Here is a 17,794-nt window from a genome sequence, read left to right on the forward strand (position 1 = left end):
CGTTGATAGGGAGCTGATAACCTCTCCATTGGGTGCCCATAAAATCCCCAAACCACACAGACACACACCTCACTACGGTACTGAGTAGACACAGTTGCGAGTTGCGAGTTCTGAAACAGTGGTTTATTCAGTTTAAGTGAGGAACTGAGGAAAAGTAATGTTAACGTCTTATGAAAAATCACAACATCGGTACAAAATAAACGTGTAATGACTTCACTTAAGGTGTTCCAAAACGCATAGCATTTCTCATTTCACCAGCCATCGGCAGCTGTTAAAAATTAGTTTGTGGAATAGCACGGTAGGTAAAGAATGTAATTTACGACATGGATTGTAAAATGAGGTAGAAAAGTTTTGCATAATAACCATACAGCAAAATACTCTTCGGTTTGTGTGCTATCGTTTGCCAAAATCTCATTTCGATATCTTAAGCCGTTTATGAAACATGAGGAATGTTGCGAATATTTCACTCTGGCACTATCGGTGGCGCGAAGCGATCGGAAGCGAGTGTGTTAAGTGAGATCAATTTTCTCGAGATTGATGACAAATAGAGATCTCACCTCAAACGAAAGAAAAATTCAATATGTTAGGTAAATTTCATATGCAGTAACATATTGTGTAATATGCACCAAACGCAAAATCATGTTTCATTGCAAACTTTTTCGAATGTCGCGGAGTGTCTTACTTCCACGTAAATATCAGAATAACTATGACCATTAACGAAATTATGGGCACATCATAACGAACCTGACATAGAAAGCTACGAGTGAAGCAGATATGAATTTTTTTTAACGAACAGTTTCTGTAAAATCGTTTGAGAAAGATTGCATGGCGTGCGCGTCGGTTTTGCCGTCGCCAACCGGTAGAAAGTTGGCAAACACCTGTCGGTCTACTCTTCCGAACACCGAGCGAGGTGGCGCATTGGTTAGCACACTGGACTCGCATTCGGGAGGACGACGGTTCAATCCCGTCTCCAGCCATCCTGATTTAGGTTTTCCGTGATTTCCCTAAATCGTTTCAGGCAAATGCCGGGATGGTTCCTTTGAAAGGGCACGGCCGATTTCCTTCCCAATCCTTCCCTAACCCGAGCTGCGCTCCGTCTCTAATGACCTCGTTGTCGACGGGACGTTAAACACTAACCACCACCACCTACTCTTCCGAACAAACGAATGAACTCGCTCAACGCTTTGGACGAAAATTGGTCACCGCGCATCTGCCACAGTATCCTGCGTGAACCTATTCCAAGGGGATGGTGGTTTATTCCCGCTGTATAAAAAAATTGAGAAATGTTAATTTCATTAATTGTTGTTAATTTGTACTCACAACATACTTTTTAAAGGGATACTCACGTGTAATTAAGGTCTTGAACCCGAATATATTGCATAGGACGTTCACCGAGGACAGCGACATCTACTAAACTCAAGTTTTTGGGTTAAGTTTAAATGAAAAATTTAAAGCAGTTATGGAGTCTGATAGAAGAATTCATTAAAAACAGTGAATACTTATTTCAAAATTTTGAACTATAAAGTAGTGGACTAGATTACATTATTTTCTAGAGGTTGCCATAAAATGCCCCCAAGTGCCATGATATTGCGAGGACTATGCTGTACAAGCTGCTCTGCGCCTGTCCATGACCACTACAGAGAGAGGCTCGTGTGACCTTTGAATTCTATGCGGGACCAGACGCGGCACGAGACAGTAGTCTGGGGATCTCTGGAATTCCATTTCGCGTTCGTCTTCGCGCGTGCGCCCGCTGTCCTTGTTAACGATGCGGGTAACAGCGAAATGCTCTCGTGACTGCTAATGACCGCCGCGCCTGGGAAGACTCTCTTAATGAGAGCGGGCCCAGCCAGCGGCAGCAGTATCGACGGACCGGCTCTGCCGTCTCCAAGACGAGCGCCGCCACAGCCCGTCTCTGATCCAGTGGAGGCGCCGACGGGTATCCGGGGGGCACTCACAGATATTTAATTTCTGGAGAAAGATCAGCTGACACTTTATTCTTTATCATGTATTCGGAGTCGCGTATATGAACAACGATCGCCAGTATAATGTAATGACGGGGGTCGAAACCGGATTTCTCTCTTATCGCGAGCGACTACGCTTCACAGCCAGACGCTAACTTCCACATCTCGTCAACCGTGTGTCTACAACTGAGCCGTGGTAAAAATTGCTGTTTTGAACAGCGCGCCGCAGCGCGTAGTGTGAAGCAGTCGCCCTCCGTTTCTGGCGGTGGCGCCGCTGTGGCAATCGCAGCATTGGTGTCTCCCTCTGGTGGCAAGGGGGAAATGTTGCCTGTTCACGTGCATTTAAGGGGCGCTATGAGCTCGCCAGTGTCCCATCCCCCACGCGGATCCTCTATGATCTCATTCCTTTCCCCCATCTGCTCCTATTCCTCGAACATATCCGCGTCCTCTACACCTTCCGCCGCCTTGAACCCACTCACCCCCTGGTTGCTCCTATCCTATCCCATCCCCGCCCCCTGCCACGTCTTCACCATTGTGTCCCTACCCTCCATCTCTACACCCTACATCTCCTTTCCCAAGGTGGCTTCCATCAACTCCCCCTCCCAGATGATGCCCTCTCTCCCTCCATTTATCCCTCCTTTCCTCTGTCCTTTTCCCGGGCTCCCTCTTCCCGGGCTCCCTCTCCCTCCCTTCCATCCTCTTTCTTCCCCACCTCCCCTCTCTTTGCCCCCTTCTCTCCCCCAAGTCCTTTTACATTTCGCTCCTCTGCCTCCTCTCATTCACCCTCGCATCTGCCCTTCTCCCCCTTTATTAGTCCTCTTCCTCCTTGGTGCGCCCCCCCCTTTTTCGTTTTTTTTTCCTTCCTCCCTCCTTGTTCTTACCCCTCCTCCAGGTTCCCCCCCATCTGCCTTTGGCTCGGGAGTGTCATCTTTGTGCTGCCACTTTCGTGCAGTGTTCTACATTAAGTGTTCTACAGTGAGTGTTTTACAGTGAGTGTTCCGTGCTGTGTTTTTTTTTTTTTTTTGGGAAGTGTTGCGAATGGCCATCATACTGTCGCTGGGTGTGCCTTTTATCTCTTGCGAACAGAAACCAGGCTGTCGCCATGTTTTTTAATTGTGTGTGTACTATGTTACTTGTCTGATTCCTGTGTCTTTTATTAACGTTGCCAACCCCTTTTGCTTTCTGTTTTAACTTTCCGCATTTTTCCGCCATTTTACACTTGACGTCACCGTTTTATCGCCTGTTTTTCTTGTTTCTTTTCTTCTTCCGTTTTTTTAAAATAAAAGTCTGTAGGCTGTAGAGCAGCGTACTAAGCTGCTGCCAGCCTGCCCCCTTCGGGGGGGATTGAAAATCAATAAAGGAAAAAAAAAAACTCGCCAGTGAGAGTCTGAGTCAGTCAGTCGGAGGCAGTTGGTCAGCCAGGGCAGTCTGTCGGTCTGGGCGAGTCTGGTCAGTTGGTCAGCAAAGTCGGTCTGGGTCTGATTCTCGTCCGCATTGGTGAGGCGGTTAGTGTCTGTCGGTCGTCCGGAGTGCTAGTATGTGTTAGGCCGCCAGTCTGCTCGAGCTGTTCTGGGCAATGGCCATTGGCGGTTGGTCGGTCGTGCACAGAGACACAAGATGACTTGTCCGCCTGGAGCGTCGGCGCATGTGCGGTCGCCACGTGAGTTCAGTGGCCGCGCCGTATTGAGAGGGGTAGTGGCTTAGCGGCCAACACGAGAGCAACAGGAGTCAACCCACGACGTCGGTCTGGCTGGGGCGAGCTGCGACGCCGTGAGACGGGAGATCGGCGCGCCTTCCTGCGTCCGTTGAAGCGGCTGGCAGCGGACGTTTCGGGAGAGCGTTTTGGGGGCTCTGCGCTAGGTCTTTGCCAAAAATCGCAGTTATTAGAAGTCAAGTGATTAGTGATATGTTGTTTCAGTTACTTGTTAAATTCTACTTGGTCAGTCTCTCGTCCCCAGCTTGCGCATCTGTCTCTCGTCCGTCTTTGTTAGGCAGTTAGTGTCTGTCGGTTTGTCGGTCTGCCGTACGTTAATAGCTGCCTCTGTCATGTTTGTCGGATTCGGCGTTAACGAATTTATTGCTTAAAGGCCGAATTCTTGAAATATGTTTTTATCTTGCCTATTATCTTGCTAGGTAGAGCATGTTGTACATATTATGTAAGTCTGCATTTTAAGGGTTTTATTTAAATAGTCATTTTAGGTTATAAGCTTGCCACCCTTCCACTGTAAGAGTCCTTTAAAAAAAATTGCACTTTAGGTGGCAAATAATTTGAGTGTTGTACCATCCCTCTTACGGGGTGCGTAGTTTACGTGTTTGTGTGAATTGTTAAAAATTTTTTAGTTTAAAGTAATCTGGTATGTTGCAGATTCGTACCAGTGAACTCTTTCAGAGGCTGTTGTGAGCGGTTATGACTACGGCCGTGTTAAAAGGGAGCAGGCAAGCTTCTCAGCCTGAAGGTTCATACTGTTAATATTTTCTTTCTGCCTCTAAATAAAATTGTAACTTGATTTTTCGAGGGTGCTTTTCTGCTTATAATTTTAAATATCTTTTTGAAAAAGCTTTTAGGAATAAAATTCACATTTGTTAATTTCATTTTCCATCAGTTACTTCCTGGCAACTACTTCCACGCTCACATAGTGTGTTAATGTTCTTGACAAATCGCTAGTAAATAAAGTAAATTCTTTAAGAAAAGATTTTGAAAGTAAATTCACGGATCAACAACCTGAACTTGTACATCCATTATGTGAAACTTCCTGGCAGATTAAAACTGTGTGCCGGGCAGAGACTCGAACTCGGGACCTTTGCCTTTCGTGGGCAAGTGGTGTACCAACTGAGCTACCCAAACACACGCCCCGTCCTCACAGTTTCAATTCCGTCAGTACCTCGTCTCCCATCTTCCAAACTTCGCAGAAACTCTTCTGCAAACCTTGCAGAACTAGCACTCCTGGAAGGAAGGATTGCAGGAGAGCTTCTGCGAAGTTTGGAAGGTGGGAGACGAGGTACTGGCGTAATTGAAGCTGTGAGGACGGGGCGTGAGTCGTGCTTGGGGTAGCTCAGTTGCAGCCGGCACGTTAGCTCAGCGTGTTCGGTCAGAGGGTTAGCTGCCATCTCTAATTAAAAAAAAAACTGAGTTAATTGATCAACAGCGAACTTAAACGAATGTCTTACGACGTCCGCCCCGAGCAGATTCAATGAACAAAAGCGAACAAAATGAGATTAAAAAAAAAAAGAGTTGGTAGAGCACTTGCCCGCGAAAGGCAAAGGCCCCAAATTCGAGTCTCGGTCCGGCACACAGTTTTAATCTGCCAGGAAGTTTCACATCAGCGCGCACTCCGCTGCAGAATGAAAATTTCATTCTGGATCCATTATGTATATTCCCGTACACGGGAGATATTTTAGCTGAAAGTTGCTTGCCAGCTGTTAGCGGGTAACCACAAAATTGAAATGTCTGTGTTGTTCAGCAGTGCGATGAAATGTTCCTTCCGACATTCGCACACGTACGAAGGAACATTGCATCATATTCCAGGCACTGCAATATCGTAAACATCTTGTCGTAATTTGCCTTTATCGTTTCCGGTTTTTACAACCGTCATCATTGTAAGAAAAGGAATACACTTGTTTACTGTCAGCGGTCTTTACGCAACGTGTCTGTCTAATTTATGACATTCGCTAAACTATTTGCATTTCACATACAACTCTGACACACCGGTACTTGGTATGCTAAGCAGCCTTACATGAGTAATAGGCATTTTAGATCCGTCTGCTGTACTGAAGTACGTATTTCATGTGAGAAGGTTTGTAGATGTGCCTCACTCGCTATGTAAATGTAAACATTGTCATAAATGTGCACTCTTACTATATATTGTACATTTTAACAACTCATAATGGAGGAGTGGAATGTATATGGACATAACAAGTTTCACAAGGTGCATTTTATCTATGTATATTTTTGTGACTTCGTAGACACCTGGCGTAATAACATAGAAATCTCTTCAGGTTTGCTGCCGAAGCGTAAAATGAACTGGACTCGATATTTCGGCGATCCAACTGGTCACCATCTTCAGGAGAGTGCTGCTTCTGCTGATGAGTTCTGCTGAGAACTGACGCCAGGCCTTTTTTTTTCTTTATCGTAATTTAATTCCCCTGCCCCACATGGGCAGGGGAGGGATAGCAGCGGCACAGTCCACCACACTTCAGCCAAACGACTTAATAAAATACAGAAAGGGGGATTCTTATATAAAAATGGGGATAAAAAGTGGGACATAACAAACACAGGAAATAGAGATGATGGGACCTAAAATACACACTAATATGGGAACATGCACTGGGGAAAGTTAAAAGTCGCATACAGCTAAAAGAAAGCAGCTGGCAATTTTGAAGGGGGGACAAGGTTGGTTAGTTGGTTTCGGGGAAGGAGACCAGACAGCGAGGTCATCGGTCTCATCGGATTAGGGAAGGAATTCGGCCGTGCCCTTTCAGAGGAACCATCCCGGCATTTGCCTGGAGTGATTTAGGGAAATCACGGAAAACCTAAATCAGGATGGCCGGACGCGGGATTGAACCGCCGTCCTCCCGAATGCGAGTCCAGTGTGCTAACCACTGCGCCACCTCGCTCGGTGTGGGGGACAAGGGGGAAGAGAAAAGGAGGCAAGAAGGGGGGGAGAGAGAAAGGGGGATGAGATGGGGGGCGTGCCAAAGGAGGACTGCAGAGGGAAGGGATGAGAGAAGAAAACAGCCAAGGAGAGGGTGCAGGGACTCAGGAAGTGAAGAAAAGCCGCTGTGGGAGAAGGAAGGGAGAAGAAAAAGGGGGCCCTGGGGATGGGGGGAACAAGGCCAGGTTACAGTTGGAAGGAAGGGTAGATGTCATGGCGAAGTTCAACATCCGAGATGGGGAGGTGCTGAAAATTGCCCTGATGAAGATGGAGGGTGTGGAGATGGAGAGAGAGAGAGGGAGAGGGATACAGTGATAGAGGCGCAGCAATGGGCGGGGGATGGAGAGGAAGGACCAAACGAGAGGGTGGGAGTATCAAGCCTGCAGACAGTGTAAGGGATGAGGAGATGTTGGAGGAAAAGGAGGAGGTTCGGTAAGGAGATGAGGACATACAGGAGTCGTGTAGGGGAAGGAAGGTGGATATGGAAGGCTATGCAGTGTGTGGCATTCGAGGATATGAAGGCCCTTATAAAAGTGGGGGAGGGGCGGAGATCCAGGGAACGCTATCAGAGGATAGGACGGATGAGGGATTTGTAGGTGTGGAGGATGGTGGAAGGATGCAGTACCCATTTCTGCCCAGACAAGAGTTTCAGGAGGCAGATGTGGGAATGGGCTTTCTGCTGGATGGTCAGGAGGTGACGGGTCCAGGTGAGGTGACGGTCGAGGGTGAGGCCAAGGTAACTCAAGATGAGGTTGAGCTGGATGAGATGACCATAAATGGTGAGGTAGAAATCGTGGAGACGAAGGAGCGGGTGGTGCAGACTATGATGATTGCCTGGGTTTCGGAGGGGTTGATACGAAGGAACCATTGGTTACACCAAGTGGTGAACTGGTCAAGGTGGGTTTGGAGGGTGCCTGGCGACCGTTGAAGGGTAGAATAGAGAGCCAGGAAGGCGGCGTCATCAGCATATTGGGGGACGAGGGGGTGGCTTGGGCATATCGGCGGTGTACAGGAGATGACGCCAGGCTGCAAATCGACGTCCTATATAGGCCACCGTTCAGTACACGGCGTATGTGCCGCCCATCACGGTTGCAACCCTCCAAGACAGTGAGGTGGTGCCGCCCCGAGTAGAACACTGGCGGCAACGATATATCGCACTCAGAGCCGCACCGAAGAACGTTCAGGTTTGATGCAGGATAGTACAGGAGGGAGGAAACCCATTGTCTCTGTTAATTAAATTATCCGTCAACCTAATTTTAATTGCCTCTTTGTAGACACTGCTCCAAAAACCGGAAGTGTTGGCAACTATCACAGTTTCGTCAAATTCCATACCATGTCCATCATTTAAGCAGTGGTCTGCTACAGCCGATTTTTCCGGCTGTGGCAGTCTCGTATGGCGGCGATGTTCCTCACACCTGTCATGAACTGTGCGAATCGAACGGCCAATAGAAGCCTTTCCACATTGACACGGAATTTTGTATACAACGAGTTTCCTAAGCCCAAAATCATCTTTCACAGAACCGAGTAGTGTCCTAATCTTAGAAGGTGGACGGATCACACTCTTTATATAAAAATTACTTAAAAATAAGTTGTGATTCTTGAAGAGAGTATCACTATCTGAAATTTATTACACAACTCAATTAGTCATTCACCTCTCTCTTTCCTTGTCACAAGCCCAAATTCTCCTCTAGTTTTTTCTTCTTTTCCTTCCCCTACAACTGCATTCCAGTCACCCATTACTATTAGATTTTCATCTCCCTTTACATACTGTATCACTCTTTGGATATCCTTTCAATATACTTTCTCTATCTCTACATTTTTAGCTTGCCATGTAGGCATGTATACCTGAACTACCGTTGTCGGTGTTGATTTGCTGTCGATTCTGATAACAACGCTATCACTGAACTGTTAAAAGTAACACACTTCGTGCTCTGCTTTCCTATTCATAACGAATCCTACACCCGTTATATCATTTTATGCTGCTGTTGATATTAGCCCATACTCATCTGACCAGAAAAGCTTGTGTTCTTTCCATTTCGCTTCACTGACTCCTAATAAACCTAGATTGAGCTTTTGCAATTCCCTTTCTAAATTTTATATGTTCCCTACCATATTCAAGATTCTGATATTCTAACAACGTTGTCCTTTCGTTGATCATTCAATGTTTTTCTCATGGTCACTTTCCCCTTGGCAGTCCCCTCCCAGAGATCAGAATGGGGCGACTATAGCGGAAACTTTTGCGAATGGAGAGATCATCACGACACATTTTCAACTACAGGCCACATGTCCTCTAGATAGATTCACGGCAGGTGTTCTTAATGCAGTGGTTTCCATTGCCTTCTGCGTCCTCGTGCCGTTGATCATTGCTTATTCTTCTTCGTTTAGGGGCAGCTTCCCACCCCAAGGACAAGAAATTGCCCTGAACCTCTGTCCGCTCTTCTGCCGTTCTTGACAAGGCCATTGGCAGAATGAGGGTGACTTCTTATGCCGGCAGACTTCGGCCGCCAATGCTGATTATTAATCAACATATAAGCGGTGGCAGGTTTCGAACTCGGATCCTAGCACTTTCTGTTCTTGTGTCCACATCCTTCGTCCCCTCTCTCTTTCAGTCCATCTCCACCTGCCGTCGTCTGTCTGGTCCCACCCTAAGAGGAGGTTGCTGGTACATACCACCCACAGTATTTCTATCTCCTTCCACTTACCCACTTGCGCATATGCCACATATATTTCACACATATTTAAGATACTTCACACATATTTGTACGCACATTTCACCTGTATTTCCAGAAAATTTCATCCTGTTGTTTCATTTTAACGCAGCTCAATGTTTATGACGTCATATCCCATGAACTACCTATCGTACAATGATATCGGTATACGACGTACAGTGATATCTGTGAATATTGTCTGCAAAGCGTATTGCAAATAGAGTTAGTGGTAAAGAAGAACTAAATCAAACGGCGTACCTGACAGTTTAACTGCAGGAAGAACGAAAATGTAGTATTCGATACACCCTTCTTTCCACCATTTTTTAGGCATTATCAGAGAGAAAAAAGTCATAAAAGTTTGATATTATGTGTAAAGTTTGTTGCAAGTCGCTATGCACTCTCATTCTGAAATGCTCGATAAATATTGTCAGATTATCTGCGCGTTATGACTTAATCTTCTTTTTCACCAAGGTCGGTTGTTCTTAGCCACGCTGTGATTCTTTTCGGACAGTAAGCAATATGTGTTCCAAGTTTCGTTGAAGTCGAACCAGTGGTATATACATAAATACATACATTTATACATACATTTTCGTAGTGTATATGAATTTACAGAACCTTGTGTTACAAAGAAACTGCCGGGAATTTGAATAGGTGATACAGACAAACTTTTCAACGTAATGAAATGATATGAATGTCAAACTAAGTTTTCTTCAGAGCTTAATAAGCTTCTATGTCAAGTCCACTTGTTGCTGTGCTAATATCAAAAAAATTCTCGATTTCACGCCATGTGTTCCTTAGCATGACTGCCGAAATTCGCACGCGCAGATGACACAGACTTTTTGTGCATAGACGACGTTCTCTACGTAACTCCAGGAAAGAAATCCAAAATGGGTAAGATCAACACTTCTGGGGGACCAGGGAATAGGCGAACCCCTGCCTATACAACCATTTGGAAATCTGTTATTTAGCGTGTTACACACTTCTAGACTTTGTGTAAAGGCAGGACCCCTTTCTGCATAAAAATGATACGTTAAACAATGTTGTTCAGTTTCTGTGATTTGAGGAAACACAAACAACTGAAGCGTATCTGTATAAATTATGCCAGTGATTGTCCTTTCGGCGTAAAAGAAAAAGGCCTACAGCTCGGTCATAAAGTAACTCACTGACATGTTCTTGCCGCAACGTAAGGTTCTTCTGAACCCATGTTCGGCAATTGTGAAGCTTAACAAAACTATTTGTAAGTAATTTTGCTTCACCTGAAAATAGTTTGTATTCTTTATTTAATTTTCTGTCAAAGTTGTATTTCATTTATATTGGTAACTAATTTCGATCATACTCTTTTATTTTAAAACCAAACTTTGCACTAAAGTGCTTATAAAAGCAAAGTTGTACCAACATACTCGGGTAAGATCCCCATAAGACACTTGGTGGAACTTTCCTTTTATAATCGCTTTAGTGCAAGAGCAGGTCTGGTTTGAAAATGAACGACTACTTTCTAAACAAGCCACCAATATATACACTCCTGAAAATGGAAAAAAGAACACATTGACACCGGTGTGTCAGACCCACCATACTTGCTCCGGACACTGCGAGAGGGCTGTACAAGCAATGATCACACGCACGGCACAGCGGACACACCAGGACCCGCGGTGTTGGCCGTCGAATGGCGCTAGCTGCGCAGCATTTGTGCACCGCCGCCGTCAGTGTCAGCCAGTTTGCCGTGGCATACGGAGCTCCATCGCAGTCTTTAACACTGGTAGCATGCCGCGACAGCGTGGACGTGAACCGTATGTGCAGTTGACGGACTTTGAGCGAGGGCGTATAGTGGGCATGCGGGAGGCCGGGTGGACGTACCGCCGAATTGCTCAACACGTGGGGCGTGAGGTCTCCACAGTACATCGATGTTGTCGCCAGTGGTCGGCGGAAGGTGCACGTGCCCGTCGACCTGGGACCGGACCGCAGCGACGCACGGATGCACGCCAAGACCGTAGGATCCTACGCAGTGCCGTAGGGGACCGGACCGCCACTTCCCAGCAAATTAGGGACACTGTTGCTCCTGGGGTATCGGCGAGGACCATTCGCAACCGTCTCCATGAAGCTGGGCTACGGTCCCGCACACCGTTAGGCCGTCTTCCGCTCACGCCGCACATCGTGCAGCCCGCCTCCAGTGGTGTCGCGACAGGCGTGAATGGAGGGACGAATGGAGACGTGTCGTCTTCAGCGATGAGAGTCGCTTCTGCCTTGGTGCCAATGATGGTCGTATGCGTGTTTGGCGCCGTGCAGGTGAGCGCCACAATCAGGACTGCATACGACCGAGGCACACAGGGCCAACACCCGGCATCATGGTGTGGGGAGCGATCTCCTACACTGGCCGTACACCACTGGTGATCGTCGAGGGGACACTGAATAGTGCACGGTACATCCAAACCGTCATCGAACCCATCGTTCTACCATTCCTAGACCGGCAAGAGAACGTGCTGTTCCAACAGGACAATGCACGTCCGCATGTATCCCGTGCCACCCAACGTGCTCTAGAAGGTGTAAGTCAACTACCCTGGCCAGCAAGATCTCCGGACCTGTCCCCCATTGAGCATGTTTGGGACTGGATGAAGCGTCGTCTCACGCGGTCTGCACGTCCGGCACGAACGCTGGTCCAACTGAGGCGCCAGGTGGAAATGGCATGGCAAGCCGTTCCACAGGACTACATCCAGCATCTCTGCGATCGTCTCCATGGGAGAATAGCAGCCTGCATTGCTGCGAAAGGTGGATATACACTGTACTAGTGCCGACATTGTGCATGCTCTGTTGCCTGTGTCTATGTGCCTGTGGTTCTGTCAGTGTGATCATGTGATGTATCTGACCCCAGGAATGTGTCAATAAAGTTTCCCCTTCCTGGGACAATGAATTCACGGTGTTCTTATTTCAATTTCCAGGAGTGTACTTTAAGTGTCAGTAATTCTGGGAAACGGATAAAGATATCAGGAAAATTTTCAAGGATGTTCGATATAGGGATCTTAAGAATATATAGTAAAAATTACAGCAATTTTCTGCGCTTAACCGTCTTGGAATTCGCGGCTCCGTTTCAGTACCCTAAACCGATGTTTCTCGATATCGGATAAAGAGTTTTCAAAACGAAAAGACGGCACTTGCAGATAAATTCTAGAAAACACAACGTTAAAATCTGAACAGTTGTCTGTAGTCATTTATTATTTAGATTTCGCGTCACACCGGCTTTTACGTGCTTATTTTACGTAAATTTCAACTTCTAAATCTCGGAAACGCATAAATATTGTAACAAAATTTTCAAAGTTGCTCCACATCGGGACCTTAGGAATTTGCTGTCTAAATCCATTTTGGAATTCGCATCTTGGTTTTGGTGCGAAAAAAATGGCAAGATGACTTTTTTTGGGGGGGGGGGTGGGAATGGGCAGGGGGATTTTCTAAGGAACTGCCCATAACTAGTAACTTGGGACCACTGTATCTCGAAAAAGGATAAAGAAACCAAGAATATTTTTCAGGGTTGTTTCAACTCAGGTTTTTAGGAATATACTGTCTTTAGCCGTTATGGATTCCACAGCTCAGTTTAGATACGAAAAAATTGTAAAAACCTCGTTTATGTTTTCTAAGGAACCACCCATGAACTAATGGTGACTCTATGTGCCCCTTAAGGTCCAACGTAGATCAGATAAAATGCAAAAATTATCAAACCATTCGGCCCATTTGCCTAAGCAGGAGGAAGTGTGTAATATTCATACTTTGATCCCTGTATTGTAGGATACTGGATTGGATTCTTTGGGGGAAGAGACCAAACAGCTAGGTCATCGGTCTCATCGGATTAGGGAAGGATTGGGAAGGAAGTCGGCCGTGCCCTTTCAAACGAACCATCCCGGCATTTGCCTGGAGCGATTTAGGGAAATCACGGAAAACCTAAAGCAGGATGGCCGGACGCGGGATTGAACCGTCGTCCTCCCGAATGCGAGTCCAGTGTGCTAACCACTGCGCCACCTCGCTCGGTATATTGTAGGATAGTTACAGTAAGCCGATCCCTCTGCTGGTTATGCAAATGGTCCCTAGCCCAATGGCTACTGAAAACTCAGGACGATACTTTTCTAGCGCCAGTGTAATCCGAGGTATGAGGTACGACTCCCGTTTTCACAGAGGCGTTTTGGAACACATACTGTCGGGGCAAGAAATCGCAGCACCAAGGAGGAATCGTGCAACGTAAACGAAGGTTGGTAGGCGTGTTTCTGCATCTCAGAGATAATGTTTATTCACATTTCGCAGCAGTCGTATAAGAGCGGCGCTAGTATCGCCACTATGAGGATGCAAATTAGGTTTGCTTTAAATACAAGCAGTAACGCTTTTGAGCGGTAGTTACGTTTAAGATTAGACGTCGTCAGCTGATGTTAGTGAAGAAAGCTTTTAAGACGACAAAGATACCTTTAGCAACACCTCACTGAGTTTGAACGAAGTCGTGTAATGTGGCTACGAGAGGCTGGATGTTCCTTTTGCGATAGATTTGGCAAGAATGTAGGCACTGTACATGATTGCTGGCTGTGGTTGTCACGAGACTGTAACGCCACAAGAAGACCGGGCCCCGGATGGCCACGTGGCAGTACCTAGAGCGAAGACCATAGTCTCTGGCACGTGGCTCCGGCACACCGTACTGCATCTGCAGCAGCAATTTGAGCAGCAGTTGGCACCACTGTGACACAATGAACTGTTGCAAATCGGTTACTGCAAGGACAGTCCAAGCCAGACGCCCTGTAGTGTAAATTCCAATTACTCCAAACCACCGCCATCTGCGACTTCCGTGATGTCAAGCGAGATATCAGCGGAGGGCAGTGGGAGGTCTGTTGGGTTTGCTGGTGAAAGCTGGTTTCGCCCAGCTGCCGGTAACGGCAGTAAACCGACATGCTTGCGCACTAGACACTCAGGAACTGCACCTGGCGCTGTGGCCTGGGGTGCGATTCCGTATGACAAAAGGGGCACTCTCGTGGTCCTCCCATGCACCCTCACTGGAAATTTGTACGTCAATACGAGATTCGACCTGTCGTCCTGCCATTCACGAACAGCATTCGAGGGGCAGTTTTCCAACACGATAACACTCGCCCACATCCTACTTTGGCAACCCAGCACGCTCTACAGCGTATCGACATGCTGCCTTTGCCTTTTCGATCACCAGATCTGTCTCCAAATAACAGCGTGTGTGACGTCATCGGACGACAACTCTACTCTGATTTATAAGCAGCATTCAACATCCCTGTGCTGACAGACCAGTTCCAATAGTCATGGCGCCTATCACACAAACTGACATCCGGCACTTGTACAACACCATGAATGGACGTTTTAATGCTTGCATTGAAGATTCTGGCGGTTACGCCGGCTATCTGTGTACCGGAATTCCACATTTGCAGTGGTTGCTTTCCCGTTTACATTAACCTGTGGTGTTGCAATGTCAATGACTAAAATACACTACTGGCCATTAAAATTGCTACACCACGAAGATGACGTGCTACAGACGCGAAATTAAACCGATAGGAAGAAGATGCTGTGATATGCAAATGATTTGCGTTTCAGTGCATTCACACAAGGTTGGCGCCGGTGGCGACACCTACAACGTGCTGGCATGAGGAAAGTTTCCAACCGATTTGTCATACACAAACAGCAGTTGACCGGCGTTGCCTGGTGAAGCGTTGTTGTGATGCCTCGTGTAAGGAGGAGAAATGCGTACCATCACGTTTCCGACTTTGATAAAGGTCGGATTGTAGCCTATCGCGCTTCCGGTTTATCGTATAGCGACATTCCTGCTCGCGTTGGTGGAGATCCAAAGACTGTTAGCAGAATATGGAATCGGTGGGTTCAGCAGGGTAATACGGAACGCTGTGCTGGATCCCAACGGTATCGTATCACTAGCAGTCGAGATGACAGACATCTTATCCGCACGGCTGTAACGGATCGTGCAGCCACGTCTCCTTCCCTGAGAACAGGTGGGGACGTTTGCAAAACAAGAACCATCTGCAGGAACAGTTCCACGACGTTTCCAGCAGCATGGACTATCAGCTCGGATACCATGGCTGCGGTTACCCTTGACGCTGCATCACAGACACGAGCGCCTGCGATGGTGTACTCAACGACGAACCTGGGTGACACGAATGGCAAAACGTAAATTTTTCGGATGAATCCAGGTTCTGTTTACAGCATCAAGATGGTCACATACGTGTTTGGCGATATCGTGGTGAACGCACATTGGAAGCGTGTATTCGTCATCGCCATACTGGCGTATCACCCGGCGTGATGGTATTGGGTGCCATTGGTTACACGTCTCGGTCACCTCTTGTTCGCACTGACGGCACTTTGAACAGTGGACGTTACATTTCAGAAGTGTTACGACCCGTGGCTCTACCCTCCATTCGAGCTCTGCGAAATCCTACATTTCAGCAGGATAATGCACGACCGCATGTTGCAGGTATTGCACGGGCCTTTCTGGATACAGAAACTGTTCAACTGCTGCCCTGGCCAGCACATTCTCGAGATCTCTCACCAACTGAAAACGTCTGGTGAATGGTGGCCGAGCAACTGTCTCGTCACAATACGCCAGTCACTACTCTTGATGAACTGTGGTATCATGTTGACGCTACACGGGCAGCTGTACCTGTACACGCCATCGAAGCTCTGTTTGACTCAATGCCCTGGCGTATCAAGGCCGTTATTGCGGCCAGAGGTGGTTGTTACGGGTACTGATTTCTCAGTATCTATGCACCCAAATTGCGTGAAAATGTAATCACATGTCACTTCTAGTATAACATATTTGTCCAATGAATACCCGTTTATCATCTGCATTTCTTCTTGGTGTAACAATTTTAGTAGCCGGCAGTGTATGTTGTTGTTGTTGTTGTTGTTGTGGTCTTCAGTCCTGAGACTGGTTTGATGCAGCTCTCCATGCTACTCTATCCTGTGCAAGTTTCTTCATCTCCCAGTACCTACTGCAACCTACATCCTTCTGAATCTGCTTAGTGTATTGATCTCTTGGTCTCCCTCTACGATTTTTACCCTCCACGCTGCCCTCCAATTCTAAATTTGTGATCCCTTGATGCCTCAAAACATGTCCTACCAACCGATCCCTTCTTCTAGTCAAGTTGTGCCACAAACTTCTCTTCTCCCCAATCCTATTCAATACCTCCTCATTAGTTACGTGATCTACCCACCTTATCTTCAGCATTCTTCTGTAGCACCACATTTCGAAAGCTTCTATTCTCTTCTTGTCCAAACTGGTTATCGTCCATGTTTCACTTCCATACATGGCTACACTCCATACAAATACTTTCAGAAACGAATTCCTGACACTTAAATCTATACTCGATGTTAACAAATTTCTCTTCTTCAGAAACAATTTCCTTGCCATTGCCAGTCTACATTTGATATCCTCTCTACTTCGACCATCATCAGTTATTTTGCTCCCTAAATAGCAAAACTCCTTTACTACTTTAAGTGTCTCATTTCCTAATCTAATCCCCTCAGCATCACCCGATTTAATTTGACTACATTCCATTATCCTCGTTTTGCTTTTGTTGATGTTCATCTTTTATCCTCCTTTCAAGACACTGTCCATTCCGTTCAACTGCTCTTCCAAGTCCTTTGCTGTCTCTGACAGAATTACAATGTCATAGTGTATGTTACCTAGGCAAATGTATATTTCACTTCTCTTCGTAAGTTACTGTTTGACGTTGCGATTTCTTTTCCCACCCATGTGTATTAGCTGGCGTACTGATAATGCGGATAAGTTCACAAGACCTCGGCCACGGAGGCGCGTGTTGGCGAGGAGTGGGTGGACAGCGCACCGGCTGCTCCGCCGCTGCAGCCTTGGAGGTCGCTCGGCAGTCGAGCCGACACACGCTGCCCCCCACTCCGCGGCCACGACATAAGGTAGGCGACTGGACGCCCCCCTTCTCCCCCCCCCCCCCCCCCCAACGCCACCAGCTGCCGGACCGCAGCCCGAGGCGCTCCCTCTGCGACGCCACGGACAGTCTGACGCGGCGTCCACTGTGTCCCACACACACTGCAGGCCGGGTTTGCGCCTCATTCGGAACACGCGCGGCTTATCCGTAGTCCGACTAGATCGGCGAAAGCGTCCAAAAACTCGCGAACCGCGGCGTCAGTGGCAGTTGCTGCAGTACTGAAACCAGCACGATGGATGTCGACCAGCAGACTACTTCCTCTGAGAACGGCGTGGCTCCACAGGTAAGCCGGCACTTGTTGTATCGATGGTTATAACTTTCAGTCATTACCATGTACGCCCCTTCCCCCACCCCCCACTCCCCCCACCAACTACGATTATTTAAACAGTAGTATTAACGAGTACACGTGGCCGGCCGGGGTGGACGAGCGGTCCTAGGCGCCACAGTCTGGAACCGCGCGACCGCTACGGTCGCAGGTTCGAATCCTGCCTCGGGCATGGATGGGTGTGATGTCC

The 17,794-nt window shown here is 47.3% G+C and overlaps 1 protein-coding gene across 1 annotated transcript in view; it reads left to right on the plus strand.

The window, feature by feature from the left end:
* The first annotated feature begins 17,352 nt into the window (after positions 1-17,352).
* LOC126210104 (uncharacterized) overlaps positions 17,353-17,794 on the plus strand; it is a 292,284-nt gene continuing 291,842 nt past the window's right edge. The window contains exon 1 of the mRNA XM_049939239.1: positions 17,353-17,562. Coding sequence (XP_049795196.1) covers positions 17,512-17,562 — 51 coding nt within the window. The 5' untranslated portion in view covers positions 17,353-17,511. The remainder of the gene's footprint in view (positions 17,563-17,794) is intronic.

Source organism: Schistocerca nitens, chromosome 10 (genome assembly GCF_023898315.1).
Source record: "Schistocerca nitens isolate TAMUIC-IGC-003100 chromosome 10, iqSchNite1.1, whole genome shotgun sequence".
NCBI lineage: Eukaryota > Metazoa > Arthropoda > Insecta > Orthoptera > Acrididae > Schistocerca > Schistocerca nitens.